At 51.2% G+C, this 12,047-nt stretch overlaps 5 protein-coding genes across 5 annotated transcripts; 2 read left to right on the forward strand and 3 right to left on the reverse strand.

Moving 5' to 3' along the window:
• Positions 1-78: 78 nt before the first annotated feature.
• On the reverse strand, positions 79-2,673 carry ASPZODRAFT_152471 (hypothetical protein; the record flags this gene model as incomplete). The annotated part of the gene is made up of 1 exon (XM_022725857.1): positions 79-2,673. The coding sequence occupies one exon, from the start codon at positions 2,671-2,673 to the stop codon at positions 79-81; it is 2,595 nt and encodes an 864-aa protein (XP_022580799.1).
• Positions 2,674-2,885: 212 nt separating this feature from the next.
• Positions 2,886-5,690, forward strand: ASPZODRAFT_133320 (hypothetical protein). The gene is made up of 8 exons (XM_022723243.1): positions 2,886-2,981; positions 3,036-3,245; positions 3,311-3,384; positions 3,437-3,671; positions 3,727-3,866; positions 3,921-4,194; positions 4,252-4,373; positions 4,425-5,690. The coding sequence occupies exons 1-8, from the start codon at positions 2,919-2,921 to the stop codon at positions 5,404-5,406; spliced, it is 2,100 nt and encodes a 699-aa protein (XP_022580800.1). The 5' UTR covers positions 2,886-2,918; the 3' UTR covers positions 5,407-5,690.
• On the reverse strand, positions 5,505-6,851 carry ASPZODRAFT_133322 (hypothetical protein). The gene is made up of 5 exons (XM_022723244.1): positions 6,756-6,851; positions 6,580-6,699; positions 6,460-6,520; positions 6,263-6,399; positions 5,505-6,196 (listed from the first exon to the last, which is right to left on the reverse strand). The coding sequence occupies exons 1-5, from the start codon at positions 6,796-6,798 to the stop codon at positions 5,556-5,558; spliced, it is 1,002 nt and encodes a 333-aa protein (XP_022580801.1). The 5' UTR covers positions 6,799-6,851; the 3' UTR covers positions 5,505-5,555.
• A 100-nt stretch (positions 6,852-6,951) lies between these two features.
• Positions 6,952-9,744, forward strand: ASPZODRAFT_133323 (hypothetical protein; the record flags this gene model as incomplete). The annotated part of the gene is made up of 2 exons (XM_022723245.1): positions 6,952-7,269; positions 7,330-9,744. Exons 1-2 carry the CDS (start codon positions 6,982-6,984, stop codon positions 9,742-9,744), a joined length of 2,703 nt encoding a protein of 900 aa, XP_022580802.1. The 5' UTR covers positions 6,952-6,981.
• Positions 9,745-9,963: 219 nt separating this feature from the next.
• ASPZODRAFT_152475 (hypothetical protein) lies at positions 9,964-11,672 on the reverse strand (the record flags this gene model as incomplete). Its single annotated transcript, XM_022725858.1, has 3 exons — positions 9,964-11,004; positions 11,058-11,405; positions 11,454-11,672. 3 exons carry the CDS (start codon positions 11,670-11,672, stop codon positions 9,964-9,966), a joined length of 1,608 nt encoding a protein of 535 aa, XP_022580803.1.
• Positions 11,673-12,047: the final 375 nt, after the last annotated feature.

Below are 12,047 nucleotides of genomic sequence, written 5' to 3' on the forward strand. Positions count from 1 at the left end.
CATCTTCCTTTTTATACATAGACCTTACCGATAGAGTAGGGAAAAAGGATATCCCACGAACTTAGCATCAAGGAGTTTTTATAAAAGACCAGCGATATTGCTCGCCGGCAGGTCAACCTTCATCTCCGCCATACTCATCTCAGCGGCAGCCTTGGTGATTTTTCTCTGGACCCGGTCCGGATCGGCGGTAACGCGGGCCATGATGACTCGGACGAGATCGCTCAGGATGCCGAGTTGGTTCTGTTGTTTCTCGGCCGGGTCCAGGTGTTCCACATCCAAACCCTGAGCCTGCAGGGCGGCGGCGCGGCGCTCGCTCAGGAGCTCCATGAGTCTGTTCACCTGCATGATATTCTCTTTGCTCCGCGGAGTGGTCGAGAGGCGCCGCAGCCGTCGTTTGGGGGTGTCGGCGGGGACGCCTGCCATCCGAGCGACTTGTAGGACCACCAGTCGAGCCGTGCTATCGTCCGGGTAGACGCCGAACCGCTCTTTCAAAGCGTGGAGGGCAACTAGCGTGCCCTCGAGATCTTTCGACAGGCAGAAACAGCGGATGATCTGGTCGTAGAGTTCCTTGGAAAATTCCTCGTCGGCAACTGCCCTGTGGCGCGGGGTCAACTGCGAATGCCAATGCATCATCTCAGAGAACAGCGCGCGAGCAGATGGGAACACGGCGTCGAATGCCGTGCGGGAACGGTCGTACTGCAGTTTCGCACAGTCCCACAGACACGCGTAGGTCTCCAAATCCGGTCGGATGGATGTGGACATGGTCTGGAATTTCTGCCATAGAGATCGGATATCCTGCTTTCGGAGTTCGGCGTAGAGAAGATGGTTCATGAAATAGGAGTTGGGTCGAATTCGTGCATCCCCAAGACATTTGGTCAAGTATTTGATCATGTCATCATCACTTCGCCGAGTGTAGTGAAGAAGCAGTATGGAGAAGGTCTCGATATTGGCCGGTGGAACTGTTCTTTGCATGAATTTGGGGATGCGAACCCCATCTTCTGATTGAGAGATAACAGGTTTGACAGGGGGGTTCGAAGTGTCAACGGGAACACCGTCCACCCAGACTATATCAATCCGTTGCTGGACCATAGCCCATCCCAGTCTCTCAGCCTTATCTCGAGCAGAGGCACTTCCCTCACGCAACCAAGCAGCAATGATTCCATTGAGATGCTTCGAATCAGGCCTCACTCCCCGTTCATACATCAATTCGATCACTAGAGCAGCAGAATCTACCTCGCCCATCCCAATCAGTTTCTTTATCCAGCTTGCGTAGAAGAATCTATTTTGGAACCGTCGGGGCAATAGCGTGAGCGCCGACAATGAGACTTTGTTTACCTCCTGCTCATTGATGCTTGAAGCTTGTAGATTTTCCGTCAAACCAAGAGCAGCTTTGTAGAGAGCTGTCGAATCATTTGCTGGGTCTTGGCCCGTGACCATCATGTCTTTGAACACAGCTAATGCGAGATCGAGGCGATTGGCTTTGAGTAACCCGATGCTGAGCGAATCGTAGTCTTTCATCGTCATATCGGCACCAAGAAAGGTCTTTAGCTGTAAGTATAGCGCCCAGGCCTTAACTTCCGCATCTTTGCCGGATTGTCTCCCCCATGCATTGATGACTGGGATGAGGACACGAGATTGGCGAGATTTGTCGTTAGCAAGAAAGGCTAGAGCAATATCTTGGGCACGTTGAGGGTTGTCTTGGGCCGCAAAAAGCTGAACTCCTAGCTTCCAATATCCCTCTAGATCTTCCTTGTTCTGACTCGGCACTGTTTGATACGACTCCCATTGATCAAGAGCTTTGCCACTTTCTCCACCATTATGGAGAGCCAGGATATATGAAAAGATATAAGGCGTCGACAGGACGTGTCCAACGGAGGTTGCGTCCTCGAATAGCGCTTGAAGGTGCGCTGGGCGAGTTGCCTTGGTTGATTCCCCGAGTGCCTGAGAGTCCCATAGAAGAGCGATGGCTTCCTTCGGAATTCTTCGAAGAAAGTCTGGACTCGCTTGCTTGCAACGGCGGTACCATTTCCATAGTTCTTGCCTCAGATCCTCCTTACTGGGATCTCTCACGAATTGTCTCATGAGAGTGTTGAATCTGTCAACATAAGGGTCGGTATCGTAATCCTCCGAAGTAATCTCGTAAGACGGCCTGGCAACTGGCACCTGGGTCTCTTCAGGCTGCTTTCCAGATAGCCACTCCTCCTCTTCTTTTGCAAACCCTTCAAACTCCTTTCTTAGCATCTCATCTAGCTCCTCATCGAACACTGCGTCAAGCTCTACTCCAGAATTCTCGGAGCCTTTTTCCTCATCATACTTTCGTAGAGCCTCCAGTGCAAGGACTCTTTCCTTCTCCGGTAGCGATTTCATAAACGGACTATTCGGACTGAACGGGCCTTCTTTGATCATTTGTAGTTCCTGCTCGAGACTAGAAAGCTTCTCCTCGATCTCTTCGCGATCGAGTCGGTCTTCCGCCTCAGGGTCTACCTTCCTCCGCCTCTTGCTCCCCCGCGTATCCTGTTCAAATATCCGAACCTTGTCATTTGGACCGCCAAAGTGTATGAACCGCGGCAGTGTCGTCACGAACGTCTTGCGGCGAGGGAAAACCGGAATAGAGGCGCTTTTGGAGGCCCCATGTTGACACCATCGAGCTCCTTGAACAACCTGGCGGAGCATCAAGTATGAGGATTTAGAACATCGGTCTCTGGTATCACGATCTCAAGTTCAGAAAGGACACGGCCAAGGATTAACTCGAGGCAAAAATATTCGCGTGGTTAGGAAGCTCCGCGGCGAACTGAAGAAAACCAATACCACCTATTCGGGTTTAGCGGCGAACGCGGTTCCGCCTCCGAGAATCGATCACAATAAAAGAATCAAGAGACGTGTGAGGCGATTGTCATGTTAAACAGTATTGAGGCGCTATGGATACGGATATTCATGAAGGCGAGGGCCTAGAACCCCCAAGGGATGGTCTGAACAACCAGGTCCGTGACCGCAATCTGTTATTCGGGGCTGAGAGCTAATGCCTCGATCTCCAGGGCGTCTACATCTATGCACCTCCGAAGCAGTCTAAAGGCAATGGCGAGCGAGCACCAAAGCGGCGCAAGATACATTCGAATACAGCACACAATACCGTCGAGGGCGTACCGTTTGTACCGCTATTGAATGGAGAAGAGGACGCCGAGTCGGTCAGGTGCAGATACACCACTTACAAACAGTTTTGGTCTCAGCAGGATAGGAAGATTCAGGTTAGCAGAATATATCTTTTCGGGATGTTCTTGGGTGCGAGATGTTTATATTTAACTTTGAATAGGCTATCCTAAAAGAGGTTGACTCCAAGGTTCTTGAAAGCGTTTCGTCTTTCGTACAGACTACTTCTCCCGAGACGTATGACCCTGTTCAATACTGGACTTTCATCCGACATCTGACGCGCTTCTAGCTACAATGATTGCATACCAACCGCGCTGGTTACCGTTGGCTCCAATGTCTCCGCCCTCAGCAGATTGCTTTCCCGACTGAACAGCCGCCTGACTACTTCGGGAGAAGGTGGTGTGGTAGCCATCGAATCCGGAGATGCACACAACCTCAAGACAGCTCTCAAGAATATCATTCGTGGCGCTATTACAAATACGGAAGGGAGTGATGGGTTTCAAAGATTTTTGACTGACAGGGCAGTGAGTTGGAAACCGCAATGAGATAGCCCTTGAATCCGTGCTAAGATGCGATTAGGGCCCTCGGCTTCTAGGGTACGACCTTGAACTTCTCAGTGACTATGTGAACAGGAAGGGAATCAAAAAGCTTGTCTTGGTGCTCAGAGATAGCGAAGCTTTTGATGCGGGGCTTATGATTGATCTTCTTTCACTGTTAAGGTATAGTAAATGATCTAGTACTTCTTGATCATGGAGGCTTATATGGGTTTCTAGCTCCTGGCTCGACCGTATACCGTTTGTATTGCTACTCGGTATTTCCACGTCAGTCGAGATTTTTGAGAGCCGACTACCGCGTTCCAGTGTTGCATTACTCCGAGGCAAACATTTTGAAATCCATGAGATGGGTGATTGTGTTGATCGGATCTACGAGGCAATCCAGGCGGATCAGGATGCAAAACTCTGGGTTGGACACAATGTGACAGCTGCTGTGTTCGAAAGATGGACGGACCATTTCCAAAGTCCCGAGACGTTTATCAACACGCTAAAGGTCGGTATTTAACCAGCTGTCAGATACGATTGACGAAAAGGCGCTTATTGAAACCAGTATTCCTACATGTCGCATTTCTTTGCGAATCCCTTGACCGCGCTTCTGGCGGATTCTGTGCCTGCTAATCCGCCGTCAACCGTCCTTTGCGAGGCTATTAGGAACGTACCTTCATTCCGAAGGTAAGAACTTTGCCTTACTTCAAGTGCCTTTCGTTTGCTGATATCGCGAAGCTATTGTGAAGCTCTTCTCGAAAATAATTCTCATGAAGTGCGCAAACTCCTAGAGGAAGACGCGTACCTTCTTCAAGAGATGCAGCAGCATATCAAAATGGGGCAGACAAAAATGCGCCACATCTCCCAAGCTGTGGTAGTCATACAAATCTTTTCCAAGAAATTGCAGATTTCGAGAAAAAGCAGTGTGTCAGACGTGTCTATCCGTGCTCTTTCGGGAGATTTACAAAATTCCCCTTTGGTTGAAGATCTCCTTGAAGCTATTAAGAAAGCGGACTCCAATCAACTCGATGAACTTCTCTCATCTCTACTAGCGATAATATCTGGGCAACGCCCAGAGTTTCCACGAATAGAGAAGGATCTTAAGGCTCTGCTCGTCACTCACAAAGGTGCGGAGCCACTTCGCAGCGAATACCACATGCGCAATACGGTCATCCAGACAACAGTTGTCAAGAAGCAAATCAAACTCACCAAAAGCAAAGCAAAACTACCTCAAGAAGTTATCCAGTACACTCAGATTGTCGACCGCTTGCATGCAGCCTTTGAATCTTACTTCACTGAAACTCTGATCCAACCTCAGGATTTGGTCATGCATGAGGTCTTCCTGTTTGACTTCAAATATCCATTGAAGGAGGTATTTGCGCCCAGATCGCGGTTCGTCACGGAGCGGGCATTGTCAACACCGTTTGACTATCTGATGTCCACAACATCAGAAGCACCGGGTCGTCAAAGGTCCGCGAAACAACCAGCTACGGCTATTCTATATCAGCTGTACTTGGAGTCCGGGGCGCTGGTAAATGTATACGACCTGTGGAGCGCCTTCTTTGCTGTATTTGAGGCCGACCAGGGCGACGAATACGACGAACGCATGACCATGACGCTCTTTTACAAGGCCTTGTCCGAGCTGAAGGTCCTGGGCCTGGTGAAAACCAGTCGGAAGAAGGTCGATCATATTTCGAAATCTGCTTGGTTAGGTTTATAAGACTTCTTACTTGCCAGGAATTGTACTAGATAAAGTCTGTTTCATTTTCAAGGGGTATCATAAATGTACAATAAGATATCGTTACAAAGGCCGCGTCTTTTGATTTTGTAGACATTCCCATTTGGCTCCTTTCCTGCCTTGGACATACCTTAATTGCTCTGCACTGGTTGTATAATATTGTCGCTTCCCAGCGGGTCTCCTCTGTCTCCAAGCACCATCGCTTCTCTCCGGCGCCGTCTCTGAGCCTGCTCCTCTGCGCTCTCTGAACGGACGCGTCTACCTGCACCTCCCCTAGAGCCAGCAGTATCTTCTCCGTCCACCATCCACACATCACTGTCCATGTCTTCTTCTTCATCTTCATCATCCTGATCATTTTCCTCGATCATGCTGCCCATCAGACCGTATTTGCGTAACTGCTTCGCTCCATCGATATGTGACGAAAGCGTACTCATGATAGAGCTCATGACGGCATCGTCTGACCAGCAGGCCTTCATCAGCAGTACCACATCTTGGCGTCTTGAGGGTTCCGCCAGGGCACATGGAAACGGATATTTGGCAAGCCAGCGGCTGACGATGCCGGCTTCCAGGGCTGCCGAAATGCTTTCTTGGAGTATAATGTTCAATATCTGTAATGCTTTCTTCTCGCCAAGCGGCCTTGTCTTTGGAAGAATCGGTGACTCTGTAGTGCCAGTCGCCTCCACGTGCTCATCGAGGAAATTGCATAGGCAATCGATGAGGGCATTATAGGTCGGCAAATCTTCTAGTCGAGCACATACGGTAGTCCTAGACACTGTGATTTTTGATTAGCTGAGGAATCATTATTCCTAACCCACATGATTCACTGGTGAAGTCACACATGCTCGGTTGGAGACCAAAAAGTGCATTGCCGTCAAAGCTTTGTTTCTTCGCTCCTTGTTCTTGCTGGCAAGGTCTTCTAGAAGTAAATCCCGGGTTGACCCTTTGGTTGATCTTTCAGAAATTATCCGTAAAGCCCTGCTATATATCAGTTCCGAAGCCAACCATCGAAGCAATGATCCTGGACGATGGACGTACGCGGCGCGGAGGTCATGACTGGTACTCTGTGACAACTTCAACAACGTATCGAGTTTGAGAGCTAATTTCAGAGTCAGCTGCAGCCGGGAATCCATCGGACCAAGTCACGGAACCACCTACCATCTTCTGTACCCTCACTAATCATGCGGTCTTCTTTCTCGACCTTTTTGATCTCCGTCAACTCACGGACTCGCCGGAGCTCCGTCACAATCCCGCGCACAGCGTAAAAAAGCGAGACACCTGCAGTCAAAATCTTTGTGAGACAACGGGTACATAATAGCATTGGATATATTTACCTATGCATAGCCATAAGAGCCTATCACTTGATTGAGACGACATCTTAGGCCCTTCACTGCCCCTCAGAATCATCTGGCGCAGTTGGAGTGATGCGGAGAATCCCAAGGTGGGCCCGGCAGTATTTTGTGGCAGAAAAGCGGTGAGAGTACTTTGATGGAGCTTCACCCTAAAAAAAAAATCTCTATCAATTGTAGGGATCAAAGTGCTCTCACCAACACATTCGCCATGCCTCCGTCTCAGCTCAAGCAGCTGAAGGCCTCCCTCCGTGATAGTGGTGTTTTGGGGCCTCAGCAATCAAAGAAACAAAAACGTCAGAACGCTCAATCTGGTGCGAATGTGCAAAATCGAATCAAGAGGAATGCGGCGCTGCAGGCAATCAGAGACCGGTTCAATCCTTTTGAGATCAAGGCACCGGCTTCTCGTGGTAAATTTGATGTGACTACTAGAGACAACAAAGGGGCGACTGCGCCACGGGTGCGCCCCGGTGTCACCAAGTCCCTGGGCGAGGAAAGAGTAAGTTTGGACGACCTGTCTGTATAGGAATGGTTCATTGCTAATCACTATGTTATCCAGAGACGCGCAACTCTCCTTCAAGAGATGAACAAGAAGAATAAAACCGGTGGTATCCTCGATCGTCGTTTTGGTGAAAATGACCCCACCATGACGCCGGAAGAGAGAGCCGCTGAGCGATTCGCCAGAGAAAGCCAGCGGAAGTTGAGGAAAGATTCGATGTTCAACCTGGAGGAAGACGAAGAAGAGTTTCAGTTAACCCACGGAGGCCAATCCCTGACCTTTGATGGTGTGAACTTGGATGATTTTCAGGATCGTGAACTTGAGGAGGACGACGACGAGATGTCAGATGGCGAAATGTCGCGAAAACGAAAGCGCATTTTCAACGAGGACGGCGAGTTGGAAGAGGTCCCTGAGAAGGAAGGGGATGAGCAGCCGGATCGCAAGAAGTCGAAAAACGAGGTCATGAAAGAGCTGATCGCCAAATCGAAATTCTACAAGCATGAACGACAGCAGGCCAAAGAGGATGATGATGACCTGCGCGAGGAACTTGATAAAGAACTACCTGATCTTTTCGCGATGCTGAGGGGCGTACCGGCGCCTGCCAAACCCGCTAACGATAAGAAGGACCTCGAGTCAATGAATCCCGAGCGTGCGGCTTTGATTGAAGGGAACTCGAAGGAACATGCAGACAAGGAATACGACCAACAACTGAAACAGCTTACGTTTGACAAGCGATCAAAGCCAACGGATCGGACCAAGACCGAGGAGGAGAAGGCGGAAGAGGAGGCGCAGCGCTTGAAAACTCTCGAAGAGGAGCGTTTGAGAAGAATGCGTGGAGAAGAGCTAGATGATAGTGATGAGGAACAAGAAGACAAGGAGGAGGAGGAAGAGGAAGAAGATGATGATGACGATGGCTCGGATGATGAGTCGATTCCGGATGATGCTCTTGCCTTTGGTCTGCGCCAAACGACAACCCGTCCCGAACTTGGTGTGGAGGATGAAGATGATTTTATCATTGATGATGATCTTGTGGAAACGAGATCGGATGTCAGTCTCTCATTCATTGAGAGCGATGAAGACATGTCTGGAGAGGAACCTGGGGAGTCTTCAGAAGAAGAGGAGGAGGAGGACGAATTGATCAATGGATTTACCACACCAGCCCAAGGTGACGAAGACGCAAATCCTAGTGGGATTGCTTTCACCTTCCCTTGCCCCGAGGATCACGAATCGTTCCTCCAGATACTGGAAAAGGTTGCTGTAGAGGACCTACCAACAGTCATCCAAAGAATTCGTGCGCTGCACCACCCCCGCCTTCACAGCGACAACAAGGCAAAACTGGGTCGTTTCTCGGCAATCCTCGTCCAGCATGTTGCCTACCTCGCGAATCAACCAGAGCACCCCCCGTTTGCCATCCTCGAGAATATCCTGCGGCACATCCATTCGATGTCCAAGGTCTACCCGGATAAAGTTGCGATGGCGTTCAGGGACCATCTTCGTGAGATGTCTATATCTCGGCCTTTGAACCCTCTGCCGGGTGACCTGATCATCTTGACCGGCGTTTCGACCATCTTTCCGACTTCGGATCATTTCCATGCCGTCGCCACTCCGGCCCATCTCTCTATCGCTCGGTACTTGGAACAAGGCTCCGTTGACACCCTTGCAGATATCTCCATTGGCGCGTATGCTGCAAGTTTGTGCCTTCAGTACCAGATGATTTCGAAGCGCTATATCCCTGAATTCATGAATTACGTGCTGAACGCGCTGTGCAATCTGTCACCCGAGGAGCCATCAAAGAGCCTTGGGTTTTTCCCGTTGAGGAAGCCTCAGGAATCTCTGCGACTGACATCCAAGTCCGCCAAACATCGAAAGATGCAATTCTGGGATATTCTAGGGTCCGAGTCCAAGGAAGAGTTGAAAGTCGCTCTCATCGCGACCTTTGTGAGCCTGCTCAACTCTGCGGCCGAACTCTGGGCTGCAAAGTCCGCGTTTGCAGAGATCTTTACCCCAGCTCTCAGGCTGCTCAAGCATCTCAAGAAATCGAGTAAGGGTAAGCAGCTCCCCTCTGATGTGCAGGATAGCCTGCAGGTCACGCTCGACAAGCTGGAGCAGCTGCTTTCGCAAGCCCGCTCGAATCGCAGGCCCTTGCTTTTGCACAACCACCGGCCGCTAGCGATCAAGACGTCGATCCCCAAGTTCGAGGAAAACTTCAACCCGGACAAGCACTACGATCCGGACCGCGAGCGTGCCGAGTCGAACCGGCTCCGAGCCGAGTACAAGCGCGAGCACAAGGGGGCGATGCGGGAGCTGCGCAAGGACGCCAACTTCATTGCGCGCGAGAAGCTGCGGGAGAAGAAGGAGCGCGATGCCGAGTACGAGAAGAAGTACAAGCGGCTTGTGGCGGAGATCCAGAACGAGGAGGGCCGCGAGGCGAATGCCTACGAGCGGGAGAGAAAGATGCGCAAAGGGAAGCGGTAGTTTTTTTTTTTTTTTTTTTTTTTTTTTCTTTCTCTTCTATTACGGAGTACTCTCTGCATATACACTGTATTGTATATTCTTGCCTATTATTGGCACGCATACCCTCTGCATACTGGCGTCATAAAAAGTCTTGAATTCAGCAGTATCATGCACAACATTCGTTGTATGTAGATATCAAAAAAAATACCAAGTAGCTAGTGTGGTACTGTGCATTATTAACTACTGCCTTAACTGCACCCCAATGCCCGACAAGTAGGCACACCTCTCCCGCTGGGTTGGGGGCACGCTCTCCATTGCCGTAGCATTAGTCTGGAAGTAGATACGACGGTAAGCATCATCGTGGGACCCCCAATCCAACCATTCGGGGGTGCCCTCTGCACGGAGCGGATTTGGATCCAACGAACGAATAAAGCTAGTCCAGTAGCCCTGCATGACGGGGACAATAGCAGCGTTGGAGGTAAAGTAGGAGTCTGGCGGGGCGGCGCTGACATACTGCGGCCCCCAGATGGCGTTGACCTCGACGGTGTGCGGGGTGCCGTACCCTTCCTCGCCCTGGGTCGGGTCCACGACGGCGTAATGGTAGTTCCAGCTCGGGAGGCCTGCGGCGGCGTAGGTGGCCGACAGGAAGATGCCAGGGCAGAGGTAGCGGATGTCGCCGTAGGCGTTGCTGGTGGGGCGCCAGTAGATGCCTGCGTCGGGGAAGGCCTCGGTCTCGTTCGGCTGCAGGTACCAGGCGTTGATCTGGCGGAGCTGGTCGAGGGTGATGCTAGGGAACTGGGTTTGGATGAAGGTGTTGGCTTGTCCCACGCTGCTGGTGTTGGTGGGGACAAAGATGGTGCCTTCGTTGGTGTCGTCGCCGAAGATGACCGGTACATGGACGAACCGCCCCTGCTCGAAGAGTCGGTACGTCACGTCTGGGATCAGGTCACCGTCTACTACGGGGCCGTACATGTACAAGGGCGCGGCCTGCGCGTTGGGAAATGCGGTGTTGATGTTCTGTTGCTGCAGTGTTGAGACATTCAGCCCGCGCAGGCAGGCGAGCGTATCCTCCTCGCCAGCGCAGCCGGTCCGGATCACCAGATTATCGTACTCAAACTGACTTTGGTTGACGGTCAGCATCGTGGCGAAGCTCTGCGACTCGGCCGCCGCCGCGTGGAATAGTCCGTCGTTGCGGCCGCCGTACGCGGACAGCAGGAGGGTGACTGCCCCGGCGCCGGCGCTGTCGCCTCCTAGCACAACGTGGTTGGGATTACCGCCAAACTGGAGAGCGTTAGTTTTTAAGGTTCTGTTGTCTTGATACGAGGGTACAATACCTTTCGAATGTGATGTTGAACCCATTCGAGGGCTTTGAGCATATCCTTGATCCCATTGTTCACGCTAGCTCCCTCCGCTACCTGTGAACCACCAAGGAAACCATACGGGCCTAATCTGTAGTTAAATGTGACGATCACGATGCTCATGTCCGCTGCTTCGATCAGACCGGAGCCATTGTAATTGGTGTTCGAGTCCGAGCTGAAGCCACCCCCGTGGATCCAGAAAAACACGGGCAGATCCGACGTATTCGAGGCGTTACTAGGCGCATAGACGTCGAGGAAGAGACAGTCTTCAGATGTCCCTGACGGGACAGGATACTTCGAGGTAGGAATGCAGAGAGGTCCATGCTAGATAGCATTAGATCAAGCATTCAGATAAGAGGTACAACTACCTACCTGGGTAGCATTTTGGACTCCAACCGTCACCTCGGGGTCTTGAGGGGCAGCAAACCGCAGCGACTCTACCGGAGGAGCCGCGAAGCGCATTCCCAGCCATTGCGTAATGCCGTTTGCTAGGGCGCGGCCGTCGTACACAGAGTAATCGAGATTGACGAGGGTGTCCACGGCAGTGACAGAGGATATCAAAGTCAAGAACACCAACCAAGGGCACAGCATTATGTATATATAGCCTGATCTTGGCTTTGACCAAACGTAGGACACTAGGACAGTCAGACTAGTCAAGAGGCTCGTTCGATGGGCTGCTTTAAATACCCAGGTATGGATCCACGCGCCGGAGCTGAGGCATGCAGGTATTATGAGCCTACTCTCTGCAGTCCATGACTCGATCACTCCATGCCTCCATCCTCCATTCTGTCCTTATGGAAGGGATTTTCATGATCCAAGAGGGTGGGTATGTCTGAAGCCATAGAGAAGCCTCCGGAAACCTGAAACCCCCAGATTTCCCTCGGATTTCTCGATCATCCTGTAGATCCTAAGAGCACCCTGCGGATGATCTGCTAGATCAAACCCTGGGCCAGGTCAAGGCTGGCG

The sequence above is a fragment of the Penicilliopsis zonata genome (genome assembly GCF_001890105.1).
Source record: "Penicilliopsis zonata CBS 506.65 unplaced genomic scaffold ASPZOscaffold_8, whole genome shotgun sequence".
Classification (NCBI taxonomy): Eukaryota; Fungi; Ascomycota; class Eurotiomycetes; order Eurotiales; family Aspergillaceae; genus Penicilliopsis; species Penicilliopsis zonata.